Source organism: Heterodontus francisci, chromosome 11 (assembly GCF_036365525.1).
Source record: "Heterodontus francisci isolate sHetFra1 chromosome 11, sHetFra1.hap1, whole genome shotgun sequence".
In the NCBI taxonomy this organism is placed as follows: Eukaryota; Metazoa; Chordata; class Chondrichthyes; order Heterodontiformes; family Heterodontidae; genus Heterodontus; species Heterodontus francisci.
The window spans coordinates 88,427,558-88,445,022 of NC_090381.1; the positions used below are offsets into that span (position 1 = coordinate 88,427,558).

At 45.4% G+C, this 17,465-nt stretch overlaps 1 protein-coding gene across 1 annotated transcript in view; it reads right to left on the reverse strand.

Annotated features, from left to right (window-relative positions):
* Positions 1-13,963, reverse strand: part of daw1 (dynein assembly factor with WDR repeat domains 1) — a 77,178-nt gene extending 63,215 nt beyond the window's left edge. Inside the window, exons 1-2 of the mRNA XM_068042430.1 lie at positions 13,890-13,963; positions 13,237-13,309 (exon numbers count right to left, since the gene is read on the reverse strand). Coding sequence (XP_067898531.1) covers positions 13,237-13,309; positions 13,890-13,929 — 113 coding nt within the window. The 5' untranslated portion in view covers positions 13,930-13,963. The remainder of the gene's footprint in view (positions 1-13,236; positions 13,310-13,889) is intronic.
* Between the last annotated feature and the right edge of the window lie 3,502 nt (positions 13,964-17,465).

Below are 17,465 nucleotides of genomic sequence, written 5' to 3' on the forward strand. Positions count from 1 at the left end.
GGTGTTAGAGTTAAAACCAGGAGCTAAGAAAGCAGACATAATTGAGGTAATAGGACAACATTTGCAATTGGAAGAAGAAGAAAGCAAACCAGAGGGTAGTGCAGTTGAATCAGCTAAAATTCAGTTACAAATGAAGCAGTTTGAGCAGGAAAAGTAATTGAAAAAACTTGAGCAGAAATAGGAAATGGTAAAACTTAAGCTAGAACAGAAAAAGGAGAGAAAAAAATTGGGAAAAACTTGAGCTCAAAAGACAATTGACAACAAAGAAGCTTGGATTTTAAAAAAGAGGAAAGGGAAAACCCATGTGAAGTTAAAGACATAGAACAGTTGCAGGAAAAGGTTCCAGGAATTTTTTCGTCATGTGTAGTAACCCGAGCAATGGCTAAATATGTTGCATTGTCGGAGGTAAAATTGGCACCGTCAGATCGTCAAATATCTGAAACTTTCTTTGGGGATTTGGGCAATCCGAAGGAAATGTTTAGTCAGTCTTCTCTGATCAAGGCTCAGTAAGCCAATCCAGAGTTAAAGATAGTGGCACAGTCAGCTCGAACTGAAGCTGAGGGAAAAGGAGTTCCAGAAGGCTACTATATTCAAGATGGGATTCTGATGAGGAACTGGAGACCTCCTCACAGACCTGTAGGCGAAGAATGGGCGGTTGTTCATCAGATAGTGGTACCGCTTAAGTATCGCCAGGAGCTATCAAGGATAGCGCATAAAATTCCTATAGTGAGACATGTGCGGATCCAGAAGACCCAATCACATATAAGTCGACATTTTTACTGGCCAAGTCTTTCTACGGACATGATGCAGTTTTGTAAAACATGCCAGACATGCCAGATTGTGGGAAATCCGCAACCTGCCATAAAACGAGCATCTCTAATTCCCATACCAGTTTTTGGGGAACCATTTAGTAGGGTATTGGTAGACTGTGTAGGACCCTTACCGAAAACAGAAGTGAGACACCAATATGTACTCACTATCATAGATATGGCTACTCGGTTTCCAGAGGACATTCCCTTGAGAACAATTTCTGCTAAGGTAGTGGTAGAGAAGTTAACCCAGTTCTTCCCTCAATACAGAATACAAACGAGATTCAGTAGGATCAAGGTTCCAATCTTATGCCTAAAAGTTTTCAGCAAGTTATGGGTAATTTGGGTATAACACAGTTGAAGTCTTCAGCATACCACCCAAAAACACAAGGAGCTTTAGAAAGGTACCATCAGACCAATGATCAGGACATACTGTCATGAGTATCCCCATGATTGGGATAAAGGGTTGGAATTTCTTTTGCTTGCCACGAGGAATTCACCGAAAGAGTGTACCGGTTTTAGTCCTTTTGAATTAGTTTATGGACATGAGATAAGAGGTCCTCTAAAACTAATTAAAGAAAGGTTTTTAGAACATAGGAACAAATCTTCGATGCTAGATTATGTATCTGTGTTCCCGGAGTGGCTCAAAAGAGCCTGCAAAGTTTCTCAGAAACACCTTAAAGCTTCCCAAACAACTATGAAGAAATGGGCAGACAAGCATGCCAAGACCCGAACATTTCAACCAGGGGATGAGGTGTTCATATTCCTACCTTTGCAGGGTAAACCATTGAAAGCACAGTTCAGTGGTTCATATAAATTGGTCAACAGAATTGGTAAAGTAAATTATTTGATTGACACCCCAGATCGTCGGAAAAAGAATCGGCTGTATCATATCAATATGTTGAAACAATATCATCACCAGGAGGATAAGCAAGCACAGGTATGTCAGGTAATAGGGACAGTGAAGGATGAAAGGGATAGCGAGGATGAGGCAAAAGGAGGCCTAGGCAATTGGTTCAGATTGAACCTCCTATTATCTGGTTCACTAATACTAAATTGTTAGGGAGATTGGCACTCTGCTTTCATATTTAGATGCAGAACAACGAGAAGACCTAACAAGACCACTCACGGCATTCAAAAGAGTCTGTAGGGATAAGCCAGGATGAACAACCTTAGCCACACATGATGTAGATTTAGGGGAATCCTTTCCTATCCAACAGCAACCTTATCACTTAAGTCTCGAGAAACAGGCCCAGGTAAAAGCAGAAATCCAATACATGCTGTAAAACCACCTATGGAACCCAATCAAAGTAGCTGGAGTTCCCCAGTGGTATTATTGCCTAAACCTGATGGTTCAACTGGACTCTGCATAGACTACAGAAAGAATAATGCAGTAACAAAGGCAGACTCCTACCCAATTCCTCGCTTGGAAGACCGTATTGACAGAGTGGGCAGTGCCACATTACTTACAAAAAAGATTTGTTAAAGTTCCTTTTCCAATGCCGAGTGATGCCATTCGGGCTAAAAAATGCCCCAGCAACCTTGCAGAGACTAATGAACTAAGTGGTAGCCAGTGTTCCTAACTGTGTAGATTACCTTGATGATGTGCTGGTACACAGTGACACTTGGAAGGTCCACTTAAAACAACTTGAAGCTCTGTTTAGAAAATTACAGCTGGCTGATTTGGTAACAAACTTTGCCAAAAATTCAAAAACCAGAATGCTAGACTATTGCAATGCAGATGTTTATCTAGAATCTAACTTTGATTTGAGTTATCTGAATGCAAAGGTGGTACAAAGCAGAACAGTATTAGCTACAGGTAAAGATTGAATACGTATGAGTGTGAGAATCAGTTTTAAAATTCTTTTCGACTTCTATTTTTTCCACAGTTTGTAATGGAACGCATTTAAAAATGGCACTTCATTCCTCCAAGGGTGGAGGTGTTATAAGTGCTTCTATATTTTTAAGCATTCTTTGAGGACTCATGTATTTTAGAGCTGGACATTGGTTTATTTTGGGAAAAGTGAAAAGACTCCATGGATGGGTTTTTACCAGTGTCACTGACAGTCTGGCTTTGAAAACAAACAGTTCCTGGAAGGCACATGTTTTCAAATAATTACCCAGTAGGGGTTGTTTTTGACTTGGGGAAGATGTTTATAGAGAAGTGACAGATCACGATTTATAAAGGTCAGGAGGCTTGTCTCTTGTGACATCGTTTATGGTTTCACTTTGGACAGTGAATTGGGATATGGACAATGTTTTTGTTTAGGGTTTCACTTTGGACAGTGAGTTGAGATATGGACAATGTTTTGAAAAGACAGTTGAAGAAAACTTGCCAAGAACAAACCACCCCAACTCAGTCTGTTCCAGCAGTTTGGAAAACAAAGTGACTCCTGACAATGCAGCCAAGCACCGATGTCATTGCTGCATTCCCAGCTGCGCACGTGTGCAGAACGGTTTCATCCTGCCAGTATGGTCATAGAGTCATAGAGACATACAGTCATTTACAGCAGTGCTGCGCATGTGCAGCTTACGTCAGCACCCAGCTTGCCAGGACTAATTCACGCGTGCGCTCAAAAACGTCATCGAGTGCTGGAACAGGGCCGCTTGCTCCCAGCCTCGCCACTGCCTTCCCTCAGATGCTCCCAGACTTGCTACTTCCTCCCCATCCCCTCTGGCCACTCGTACCCCCCTAACCCCAGCTGCTCACTTTGGCGGGGAACGGCCACCGAAGGGCAAGGCAGGGAGCAAGCAGCCGAGGGGGCAAGCGACGAGGCCTCCAGCGAGCGGCTGGTGATGTGGGGGTGGGGTGAAGCAGGGTGCGAGTGGCCAAGGCCGGGGGAATGGGGGGGGAAAGCAGTGAGGCCGGGAACGAGTGGCTGAGGGAAGGCAGCGGCGAGCAGAGTGGGGGGGTGGTGAGTGGCTAGCGGCGAGCAAATGAGTACAGAAGGAAGTGGGGAAGAGAAGCGCAGTGGCAGAAGAGAGTGGGGTACTGTTGGGGTTTGCATAGAGGCGGCAATCACAGCCACTGAGTGGATTTGGGCTTAATTTGTTTTTTGTGATAAATTGAGCAGCGCCATCTTTATTATTGACAGCTTCCTTGACTTCACAGACAATGCCTTTTCAGTGGATGAGGCTGCATTTGTGCTTGCTCCAGTACTACGCCACCCAACGGTTGCATTGTCAGCAAACGCAGCCTTTGGTAATAGCCTGTCAGTTTTCCATCTCTCAAGGAGCTGGAAAGCAAGTGTAAGAAGCAGACCAAAACTGTTGCTGTATTCCTCCTTTAAGGCCTTTCTCTGAAACCTCTGTTGCTGCATTTCCTGGAAATCCTACCCAAATTGATCTTCAACATTGCCTGAAAAGAACTGTTCGAGGAAGATCCCAGTGACAGCCGTCTATACGCATTTGGAATGCCAAACCAAAACAAAGGACATCTTTCCATATCTTCTCTTTCTTCTTCAACAATTAGCAAGTATTTAACCCAAGTGTTTTTTGTTTGTTTAAGAGTCATAGAGTCGTACAGCATAGAAACAGGCCTTTGGCCCACCGTGTCCATGTCGACCATAATGCCTATCTATACTAATCCCACCTGCCTGCATTAATTCCATATCTCTCTATGCCTTGCTCATTCAAGTACCTGTCCAGATGCCTCTTAAATGTTGCTACTGTTCATATCTCCACCACCTCCTCTGGCAGCTCATTCCAGATACCCACTATACTTTGTGTGAAAACTTTACCTCTTTGATCCCCTTTAAACCTCCTCCCTCTCAGCTTAACTCTATGCCCTTTAGTTTTAGTCACCCCTACCATGGGAAACGGACTCTGGCTATCTACCCTATCTATGCCTCTCATAATTTTATATACCTGTATCATGTCCCCTCTCAGCCTCCTTCGCTCCAGGGAAAACAGACCCAGCCTATCCAATCTCTCTTTATAACTCAAGCCCTCCAAACCAGGCAACATCCTTGTGAATCTTTTCTGCACCCTCCCTAGCTTAATGACATCTTTCCTGTAGTGCGGCGACCAGAACTGCACACAGTACTCCAAATGCGGCCTAACCAACGTTATGGACAACTGTAACATGACGGCCCAACTTTTTTACTCAATGCCTTGGCAGATGATGGCAAGCATGCCATACGCCTTCTTCACCACCCCATCTACCTGTGTTGCCACTTTCAGGGAACTATATACTTGCACCCCAAGGTCTCTCTGCTCAACAACACTCCCCAGGGCCCTGCCATTCACTGTATATGTCCTGCCTTGGTTTACCTTCCCCAAATGCATCACTTCGCACTTGTCTGCATTAAATTGGGGTGGCACAGTGGCGCAATGGTTAGCACCGCAGCCTCACAGCTCCAGGGACCCAGGTTCGATTCTGGGTACTGCCTGTGCAGAGTTTGCATGTTCTCCCTGTGACTGCGTAGGTTTTCGCCGGGTGCTCCGGTTTCCTCCCACAGCCAAAGACTTGCAGGTGATAGGTAAATTGGCCATTGTAAATTGCCCCTACTGTAGGTAGTGGTCGGAAATATGGGATTACTGTAGGGTTTGTATAAATGGATGGTTGTTGGTCGGCACAGACTCGGTGGGCCGAAGGGCCTGTTTCAGTGCTGTATCTCTACATAAATAAAATAAAAATAAATAAATTCCATTTGCCAATCCCTTGCCCAGTTCATCTATATCCTGTTGTAACCTTAGGCAACTTTCTTCACTGTCCACTATACCACCAATTTTGGTGTCATCTGCAAACTTACTAATCATGCCCCCTACATTCACATCCAAGGCATTAATATATATGACAAACAACAGAGGGCCCAGCACCAATCCCTTCGGCACACCACTGGTCAGCGGCCTCCAATCTGAAAAACAACCCTCCATTACCACCCTCTGTCTCCTATCACCAATCCAATTTTGTATCCAATTGGCTAGCTCATCCTGGATCCCATGTGTTCGAACCTTCTGGACCAGCCTACCATGCGGGACCTTGCCAAAGGCCTTGCTAAAGTCCATGTAGACCACGTCCATTGCCCTGCCCTCGTCAATCCTCTTGGTCACCTCCTCAAAAAACTCAATCAAATTTGTGAGACATGAGTTCCCATGCACAAAGCAATGCTATCCCTAATCAGACCTTGCCTTTCCAAATGCATATAAATCCTGTCTCTCAGAATCCCTTCCAATAACTTTCCCACCACTGATGTATGGCTCACTGGCCTGTAGTTCCCTGCTTATCCCTGCTGCCCTTCTTAAATAAAGGCACAACATTAGCTATCCTCCAGTCTTCAGGTACCTCACCCATGGCTAACGATGATACAAAAATCTCTGCCAGGGCCCCAGCAATCTCCTCCCTTGTTTCCCATAGCATCCTAGGAAACACCTGGTCAGGCCCTGAGGATTTATCCACCTTAATGCGCTTCAAAACCTCCAACACCTCCTATAATAAAAGCAAAATACTGCAGATGCTGGAAATCTGGAATAAAAACAAGAAATGCTGGAACCACTCAGCAAGTCTGGCAGCATCTGTGGAAAGAGAAACAGCGTTAACGTTTCGGGTCAGTGACCCTTCTTCGGAACTAGTAGGGCCATCCACATACTGCTTCAGAAAATTATCCTGGACACACTTAACAAATTCTTCCCCATCTGATCCCTTAGCACTAAGGCAGTCCCAGTCAATATTAGGGAAGTTAAAATCACCTACTATTACAACCCTATAATTCCTACACCTGTCTGTGATTTCCCTACATATATGCTCCTCCAATTCTATTGGGGGACCTATAGTATAATCCCATCAAAGTGATCACCCTTTTCTTATTTCTAAGTTCTACCCATAAGGCCTCGCTGGATGTTCCCCCTGGGATATCCTCTCTAAGTACTGCCGTGATGTCCTCCCTAATCAATAGTGCAACTCCCCCTCCACTCTTACCTCCACCTCTGTCACGCCAGAAGCATCGGTACCCCGGAACATTGAGCTGCCAGTCCTGCCCATCCCTCAACCACGTTTCCGTAATAGCTATAACATCACAATCCATGCTCTGAGTTCATCTGCCTTACCTGTAAGGCTTCTTGCATTAAAGTAAATGCAGTTTAGCCTACCAGACCTTCCATGTTTGTAATAGAGCTCTACAACACAAATCCCTTTATTTTTCCAGTTAACCAATGTATGTGTGTGTCTGTGAGCGTGAGGAGCTAAAGTAAAAAGAGAACTTGTTTCATAATAAACTGATAATTTTGTTGTTTATTGAAGAAACTTAGTTGGTGTGTTTTATTCTAGGATAAAAATATAGCGTCTTTGATTGACCGTATCGGTAGTGGGAAAAATATTAAACATACCTTCTGATCCATGGAGAGGTGGAACTAGCATAAACAGTGCACTCCTCCTGCCTCGGTCATAACAATTTTGCATACCTATCAACCTTTTTCTGAAGGAACCCCCATAGGAGTCCTTATCTGAGTGCACTGCAGGAGAACTGGTGTGCAACCTCGTCCTCTGGCAAGCTGGCACCTGCGCTGTCCTTGCTGCCTACCCTGGCTCTAAGTCACTCATGCCCTGTGTATCACCTCTCAGCCTTGCTAAAAAGAACACACAGTGTCAGTGCCTGAGCTGGAGGCTATGTGTGAGAGAGCAAGTGATGGTGTTTCTTCTTCATCACTCTCTTCCTCCTCTTCCAATTCTTCTTCCTCCACCACTGCCTGTCCAGTTTGCAGTTCTTGGGTATTGGAAAGGAGAATGGCACAAGGGTAGACTTATGGTGAAGGAAGGGTGGGAAAGCAAGACATGCATGTTTACACCACTTGCAGCTTGTAAATCGGGAGAAACTTTGGGATTAGAGGGCATGTGAGAAGGAGGATTAGGTATCAGGATACCAGCATCTGAAATTGCTTCAGCCCCACCACTGTCCACACCTCAGCGATGGATGCACCAATGATGACATCGAGGTTAGGACATGCGGCTTTGCCAGGTCCCCCCAAGTTAAGGGTTGCTGCCTCTGGTTAAGAACTGTCCTATCTTATGATGATGGTGGCTGTCATGATTGAATAACTGGCAATGCAGACAAGATGTGTGCTGTTGGTATGAAGTTTGCAGCAGAGCCAAGAGTGTGAGGGCAAGGTGAGGCATGTTTTTTATTCGTACCTGAGAGATGGGCGGCGCTGGCTAGGCCAGCATTTATTATCCATCCCTAATTGCCCTTGAGAAGGTGGTGGTGAGCTGCCTTCTTGAAATGCTGCAGTCCTTGGGATGTGGGGACATCAACAGTGCTGTTAGGAATGGGGTTCCAGAATTTTGAACCAATGACAGTGAAGGAACAGAGATATAGTTCCAAGTCAGGATGGTGTATGGCTTGGAGGAGAACTTGCAGGTGGTGGTGTTCCCATGCATTTGCTGCCCTTGTCCTTCTAGGTGGTAGCAGTAACGTGTTTGGAAGGAGCTGTCAAAGGAGCCTTGGTGAGTTGCTGCAGTGCAACTTGTAGATGGTACACACTGCTGCCACAGTGCATCGGTGGTGAAGGGAGTGAATGTTGAAGGCAGTGGATGAGATGCCAATCAAGTGGGCTGTTTTGTCCTGGATGGTGTCGAGCTTCTTGAGTGTTCCTGGAGTTGCACCCATCCAGGTAAGTGGAGAGTATTCGATCACACTCCTAACTTGTGCCTTGTAGACGGTGGACGATGGACAGTCAGGAGGTGAGTTACTTGCAGCAAAATTCCTGGCCTCTGACCTGCTCTTGTAACCACAGTATTTATGTGGCTGGTCCACTTCAGTTTCTAATCAATGGTGGACCCCAGGATGTTGATAGTGGGGGATTCAGCGATGGTAATGCCATTGAATGTCAAGGGGAGAGGGTTAGATTCTCTCTTATTTGAGATGGTCATTGTCTGGCACTTGTGTGACGTGAATAGTACTTGCCACTTATCAGCCCAAGCCTGGATATTGTCCAGGCCTTGCTGCGTTTTGGGCATAGGCTGCTTTAGTATCTGAGGAGTCACAAATGGTGCTTAACGTTGCACAATCATCAGCGAACATCCCCACTTCTGAACTTATGATGGAGGGAAGGTCATAGAGTCACAGTTATACAGCACAGAAACAGGCCCTTCGGCCCATCGTGTCTGTGCCGGCCATTAAGCACCTATCTATTCTAATTCCATTTTCCAACACTTGGCCCATAGCCTTCTATGCTATGGCAATTCAAGTGCTCATCTAAATACTTCTTAAATGTTGTGAGGGTTCCTGCCTCTACCAACCCTTCAGGCAATGTGCTCCAGACTCCAACCACCCTCTGGGTGAAATAATTTTTCCTCAAATCCCCTCTAAACCTCCTGCCCCTTACCTTAAATCTATGCTCCCTGGTTATTGATCCCTCTGCTAAGGGAAAACGTTCCTATCTATCTATCCTATCAATACCCCTCATAATCTTGTATACCTCAATCAGGTCTCCCCTCAGCCTTCTCTGCTCTCAGAAAAACAACCCCAGCCTATCCAGTCGCTCTTCATAACTGAAATGCTCCAGCTCAGACAACATCCTGGTGAATCTCTTCTGCACCCTCTCCAGTGCAATCACATCCTTTCTATAGTGTGGTGACCAGAACTGTACACAGTACTCCAGTTGTGGCCTAACTAGCGTTTTATACAGCTCCATCATAACCTCCCTGCTCTTATATTCTATGCCTCGGCTAATAAAGGCAAGTATCCCATATGCCTTCCTCACCACCTTATCTACCTGTGCTGCTGCCTTCAGTGATCTATGGACAAGTACACCAAGGTCCCTCTGACCCTCTGTACTTCCTAGGATCCTACCATCCATTCTATATTCCATTTCCTTGTTTGCCCTCCCAAAATGAATCACCTCACACTTCTCAGGATTAAATTCCATTTGCCACTGCTCTGCCCATCTTACCAGCCCATCTATATCGTCCTGTAATCTAAGGCCTTCCTCCTCACTATTTAGAACACCACCTATTTTAGTGTCATCTGCAAACTTACTGATCATACCTCCTATATTCAAGTATAAATCATTAATCTACACTACCAACAGCAAGGGTCCCAGTACTGATCCCTGCGGTGCACCACTGGTCACAGGCTTCCACTCGCAAAAACAACCTTCAACCACCATCCTCTGCTTCCTGCCACTAAGCCAAATTGCCTGGATCCATGGGCTCTTACCTTCTTAATCAATCTCCCATGCGGGACATTATCAAAAGCCTTACTGAAGTCCATGTAGACTACATCAACTGCTTTACCCTCATCTACACACCTTCTCGAAAAATTCAATCAAGTTTGTTAGACAGGATCTCCCCCTGACAAAGCCATGCTGACTATTCTTGATTAATCCCTGCCTCGCCAAGTAGAGATTAATCCTGTCCCCCAGAATTTTTTCCAAGTTTCCCTACCACTGATGTTAGACTCACTGGCCTGTAATTACCTGGTTTATCCCTGCTAACCTTCTTGAATAATGATACCGCATTCGCTGTCCTCCAGTCCTCTGGTACCTCTCCTGTGGCCAGAGAAGATTTGAAAATTTGTGTCAGAGCCCCTGCTCATTGATGAAGCAGCTGAAGATGTTTGGGCCTGGGACACTACCTGAGGAACTCCTGCAGTGATCTCCTGGGACTGAGATGATTGACCTCCAACAACCACAACCATCTTCCTTGTGCTAAGTACAACTGCAACCAGCGGAGAGTTTTCCCCCTGATTCCCATTGACTCCAGTTTTGCTTGGTCTCCTTGATGCCATTCTCGGTCAAATGCTGCCTTGATGTCAAGGACAGTCACTCTTCCTTGCCTCGGCAGTTCAGCTCTTTTGTCCATGTTTGGACCAAGTATGTAATGAGGTCAGGAGCTGAGTGGCCCTGACGGAATGCAAACTGAGCGTTATAGAGCAGGTTATTGCTGAGCAATTGCCGCTAGATAGCACTGCCAACAACCCCTTCCATCACTTTGCTGATGATAGGGAGTAGACTGTTAGGGTGGTAATTGGCCGGGTTGGATTTGTCCTGCTTGTTGTGCACAGGACATACTTGGGCAATTTTCCATATTGCCAGTGTTGGAGCTGTACTGGAACAGCTTGGCTAGCGCCTTGGCTAGTTCTGCAGAATAAGTCTTTAGTACTATTGCCGGAATGTTGTCAGGGTCCACAGCCTTTGCAGTATCCAGTGCTTTCAGTCGTTTCTTGATATCACGTGCAGTGAATCAAATTGGCTGAAGATTGGCATCTGTGATGCTGGTGACCTCAGGAGGAGGCTGAGATGGATCACCAACTCGGCACTTCTGGCTGAAGATGGATGTAAATACTTCAGCCTTATCTGTTGCACTGATCTGCTGGGCTCCCCCATCATTCAGGATGGGGATATTTGCGGAGCCTCCGCCGCAAATTGTCCACCGCCATTCACGGCTGGATGTGGCAGGACTGCAGAGCTTAGATCTGATCCGTTGGTTGTGGGATCACTTAGCTCTGTCTATCGCATGCTGCTTCCACTGTTTGGCATGTAATTAGTTCTGGGTTGTATCTTCACCAGGCTGACAATTCATTCTGAGGTAAGCCTGGTGTTGCTCCTGGCATGCCCTCCTGCACAGGGATTGATCCCCCGGCTTGACTGGGGATATGCCAAGCCATAAGGTTACAGATTGTGGTTGAATACAATTCTGCTACTGCTGATGGCCTACAGCGCCTCATGGATGCCCAGTTTTGAGTTCCTAGATCTGTTCAAAATCTATCCCATTTAGCAAGGTGGTAGTGCCACACAACATGATGATGGGTACCCTCAATGTGAAGACGGGACATCGTCTCCACAAGGGCTGTGCAGTGGTCACTCCTACCAATCCTGTCATGGACAGATGCACCTGCGACAGGTAGATTGATGAGGACGAGGTCAAGTAGGTTTTTCCCTCTTGTTGGTTCCCTCACCACCTGCCACAGATTCAGTCTCGCAACAATGTCCTTCAGGACTTGGCCAGCTCAGTCAGTAGTGGTTCTACCGAGCCACTGTTGGTGTTGCACATTGAAGTCTCCCACCCAGAGTACATTTTGTACCCTTGCTACCCTCAGTGCTTCTTCCAACTGGTGTTCAACATGGAGAAGTACTGATTCATCAGCCGAGGTGGGGGCGGTAGGTGGTAATCAGCAGGAGGTTTCCTTGCCCATGTTTGACCTGATGCCATGAGACTTCAAGGGGTCCCAGGCCAACTCCCTCCTGACTATATACCACAGTGCCGCCACCTCTGATAGGTCTGTCCTGTCGGTGGGACAGGGAAGGTGATGGTGGTATCTGGGACATTGTCTGCAAGTTATAATTCTCTCCCAGCTCTCCCAATTTGGCACAAGTCCCCAGATATTAGTAAGGAGGACTTTGCAGGGTCAACAGGGCTGGGCTTGCCATTGTCATTTCTGGTGCCTAGGTCAATGCCAGGTGGTCAGTCCGGTTTCATTCCTTTTCTTAGACTTTATAGTGGTAGCAGTTTGATGCAACTGAGTGTCCCCACAGCATTAGCCTGGGGCTCTATTTTATGTCTAGTGATATTACCATTGTGCCACCGGCTCCTCCCTTGTGAATTTAATGCATGCGTTGTGATGGATAGAGATTGTTGGCAGATGAGTGAAGGCAGAATGGTGCATTGAGTAGCGTGTCAAGCTAGTGGTACAGTTGGTGAGAATTAGCATTTGAAGATGAATTGACCATTCGTGTCAGGTCATTGAACTACTTGCAGCACTGCGTCCAGTCCTCAGGGCCAGACTCTTGGCATTGACAGTAACAGCTATCATCTTCCATTGCCTTCGCACAGTTTGTTTGGAGGGCCTCCTGGCCCCCTGCAGATATAGGACATCGCTCCTCATGTCCACCTCCTCCATCTAGGTGTCTATTACGCGTCAGAGAAACTTGGAGCACACTCTCTGTCCTGTTGTACCATTATTCAGTGTTCGAGCTCACAGGTTCTTCTACAACCAGTTCCAGCACATGTTCCAGCCAGAATGCACCTCCCCTTTAAGAGCTGCAGGCTGGCTTTAAGTAGTGTAAACTAACTTTAAGTGTTGCTGGTGTCGCACAAACTTGGGTCTCCTGCTGAGGTGTACAACCGCTCAGCATTGCATTTAGCCCTGGTTGCACACTGCAATCAAGCAATTCAGCAGGCAGCAACAAGCTTGCCTGTTGTCTGCAACAGTAGAAATGGATGTGGGTTAATTCCGCATTGCAATCTTTCATCTGATGAAAGGTCATCCACCTGAAAAGTTAACTTGTTTCTTTCTGCACAGACGCTGCCTGACCTGCTGAGTATTTCCAGCATTTTCTGTTTTTATTTTAGAAAGATACATTGATGAGGTTAGTTGAAGAAGGGTGATAAGACCTGTTGGGCTGAATCGCCTGTTTCTGTGCTGTAAATACTATGTAATACTATGTAATAACATTTGCATTTTTAATCCTACTCAGACATCACACTTACACTGGTGTCAAGTCAAGCAGATCAATGGATTTGTTCTTCGTCTCCCCTCCTTTTTCATATTCCAAAATAATTCCTGTACAAAAAAAAAACATTCATTGTGTATTTGTGCAAAGCAACGAAACTTTTGATAATTTCAGCATCCCTGTATTTACATCTCCTAAAAATGATCAGGACACTGAAGAGTTTGGAGGCAACCTCCGAATTACGGTTTACCTTCCTGTCCGGCTTAATAAAACAAAAAAAAAGGTTAAAAATCTTTCAGTAACGAACTTTCAAACGTCAAACCCCCACATCTGCTGTACAGCCAATTTTTAAAAATGATTTTGCAACTTTAGAAACAACGAATAGAAAAGCCGTGGCGGTAATAGCAGCGAGGGCTCCGCTTTGTGGACACAGGTCTCGAACCCCCAGATAGCTAAGGCTCAGAGCTCAAGACACCAGCATCCCTACACTCTGACCTCAGCTGGCAGGCAGTAACCGTAACCGTAACCCCAACCCCAACCCCAACCCCAACCCCAACCCCAACCCCACACCCTCACACCGGTCTCAGCTGGCAGGCAGTGGCAGTAACCGTAACCGTAACCGTAACCCCAACCCCAACCCCACACCCTCACACCGGTCTCAGCTGGCAGGCAGTAACCCTTCATTCTCACCTGGCGGATAATACCGCAGCAGGAACCGTTTCAGTTTCATCTTTCTGAAAGTGCGTCCTTCTCTTGTTGCCGAGCAACGAAACTGCCGCCGAGCCTGCGCAATCGCACAACGGGGAGGCTGACTGGTAGCTCAAACGCATGCGCACATTCCAGTAACAGCTCTGAGGCGTCCATCTTGGCAAAGGAGAGTTTGCCCGGTGCCTGGGAATGGCTGCGCAGCAGGACCGCGCGTCACTTGGGTCAGGGCCGTCTCATTGGGTCCGCCTATTGATGAGGTGTTAACACTGTTCAATTTGATTTGTTGCGTTTGTTTTTTTTATTTGATGTATAAATTTGTAGAGAGTCTTTTATATTAAAGCCATTTGTAAATACTTTTCCCACAATACTTAACATTTTTTTATTCGTTTGTGGGATGTGGGCGTCGCTGGCTAGGCCGGCATTTATTGTCCGTCCCTAATTGTCTTTGAACTGAGTGGCTTGCTAGGCCACTTCAGAGGGCATTTGAAGACTCAACCACATTTTGGAATCATATGTATCAGCAAGGTGACACATTATACTGAACCTAGAGACGGAAAACATGAACACCTGGTCTTAAAGGCTTGCTTGGGTCTGCAAAAAAAACCCTGACCCGAGCCCGCCCCCGCCCCCGCCCCGAGTCCTTCCATTTTTTCCCGCGCAGCACCCGACCATCAGTTAACTTACCTTCCGTTTTTCACTTAGCTGCTGATCTGCACAAGCTTAAAATAACTGTAACAAAACCACCTTTCTAGTCCAAAAATTAAATTAACATTGGAGCCACTTACCTGTGATAGAGTGTGTCCAACCCGAGCCCGAATGCCCGACCCGAAAGTGCAACCCGACCCGAACCCAACACATGTCGTCGGGTCCCGTCGGGTTCGGGTCAGGTAGCCGGCCTTTACCTGGTCTTATCCCAGCAGTTGGCCTGCTCCCCACCTCTTTAAAATTGCCCATTATCTCTTGAATATGAAAGTAGACTAGCAAGAGACATAAAGGCAGGTTGTAAAAGCTTCTGCAGGTATGTCAAAAGGAAGAAATTAGCAAAAGTAAACATGGATGCCTTGGCAGAGACAGGAGAAATTACAAAGGGGAATAAGGAAATTTCAGAGACATCAAAGAAATACTTTGTATCTGTCTCACGGTAGAAGACACAGAAACATTCCGGATGTAATGGTGAATAAATGATCTGGTGAAAATGAGGAACTTAGCGATTTTAGTACTGATAAATAATATTGCAGAAATTAATGGCACTTAAAGTTTGCATCCCTGGGCTTGATGGCCTGCATCCGAAGACAATAAAAAGGTGGCTGCAGAGATAGTGGATGTATTGGTTTTAATCTTCCAGAATTCCCCAGATTCTAGAACAGTCCCCATGATTACGGTAGTAAACCTAACCCCACTGTTCTAAAAGGCAGGAGAGAGAAAAGAGGGTACTATACGCCAGATAGCCTGTCATCAGTAGGAGGGAAAAAGCTCAAATCTATTATTAGGGACATGGTAAAGGATGTCTAATCATATTATGATCCTTTAGATGTCGTTGGGTCCCGTCGGGTTTGGGTCAGGTAGCCGGCCTTTACCTGGTCTTATCCCAGCAGTTGGCCTGCTCCCCGCCTCTTTAAAATTGCCCATTATCTCTTGAATATGAAAGTAGACTTGCAAGAGACATAAAGGCAGGTTGTAAAAGCTTCTGCAGGTATGTCAAAAGGAAGAAATTAGCAAAAGTAAACATGGTTAATATGATTAGACAGAGTCAAAACGGATTTATGAAAGGGAAATGGTGTTTGACAAATATGCTAGACTTTTTGAGGTAACTAGCAAGGTAGATGGGGGAAACCAGTGGATGTCATGTATTTGGATTGTTGGAAAGCATTGGATAAGGTGTCACACAAGATGTTATTACCCCAATCCCATGAGATCTAACATTGTATAATATATTAGCATGGATTGAGGGTTGGTTAACGGACTGTAGCTTGATAGGATGTTTCTCCTGGCTGGGAAGTCTGGAACTAGGCAAGGGAATCAAGGGTTATCAGGGGTAGATGGGAGTGTGGAATTCGAAACACAAACAGATCAGCCATGATCTTATTGAATGGCGCAGCAGGCTCGAGGGGCCGAATGGCCTACTTCTGCTCCTAATTTGTATGTTCATAGGTACAGCGTCTCAGAATAAAGGGTCAGCCATTTAGGACTGATATGAGGAGAAATTCTTTCACTCAAAGGGATGTGGATCTTTGGAATTCTCTGCCCCAGAGGGCTGTGGATACTGAGTCATTGATATATTCAAGACAGAAATCAGTAGATTTTTGGACAAGAAGGGGATTAAGGGATATGGAGATAGTACAGGTAGGTGGAATTGAGGAAGATCAACCATGATCATATTGAATGCTGGAGCAGGCTTGAAGGGCCAAATGTCCTCCTGCTGCTGATCCTATTTCTTATGTTCTTATCTTATGCCTCTTGATGCTTCCACTTTGTAAAATAACGGCATGGATTTTGCAGTGGTAATGATGGTGAAATTGTTAGCATTCACCATCATTACTTCACTGAAACTGATGGCAACTTCAGGAGTCCAAACATGTGCAGAATAATATGAAAATCCAGAAGTTGCTGTCCATGATTCTGCAGTCCTTTGGAAAGTGTGCTGTTGATGACCCCCAGAGTGAAATCCCTAACCAATCATTGAATTGATGAAAACTTACACATTTACGCTGCTATTCTCACTGTAAAAACTCTTGATAAAAGTTGCACCTTGTTGCATGAGGTAAAACTGGGTTTTTAATCGTATACTGAGTTCATCATTACTGCCAAACATCCTCACTGGCCCTGAAAAGCTAATTTTACATTTGTGGAATATCAGATTTCTCCATATTGATAAAATTCCAGATATTCTTAATTTTTTTAAAGTTTGCTTATGATATTTTAGCTTCTATCTGAAATCAATAATAATTTATTTCAATATCTGAAAATTTGAATTAAAACTGAAGGATAATCAGTACTTTTTTAACTTCCTGCTTTGCTGTCTATGAAAGGACTTCAATGTGAACTCAAGAACACAAGAAATAGGAGCAGGAGTAGACCATATGGCCCATTGAGCCTGCTCCCCATTCAAAACAATCATGGCTGATCTTAGGATTCGACTCCACTTTCCCGCCCGCTCGCCATACCTCTTGATTCCCTGAGAGACCAGAGATCTGTCTATCCCAGCCTTAAATGTTTTCAACAATGGAGCACCCCTCTGGGGTAGAAAATTCCAAAGATTCACAACCCTTTGAGTGAAGTAATTTCTCCTCATTTCAATCCTAAATGATAGGCTCCTTATCATGAGACTGTGCCCCTGTGTTTTAGATTCCCGGACCAGAAGAAATAATCTCTGTGTCTACCCGATCCAGCCCCTTTAGAATTTTATATGTTCCAATGAGATCACCTCTTATTATTCTAAACTCCAAAGAATACAGGCCCAATTTACTTAGTCTCTCATCATAGGACTACCTCCTCATCCCAGGGACCAATCTAATGAACCTTCCCTGCATTGCCTCCAATGCAAGTATATCCTTTCTT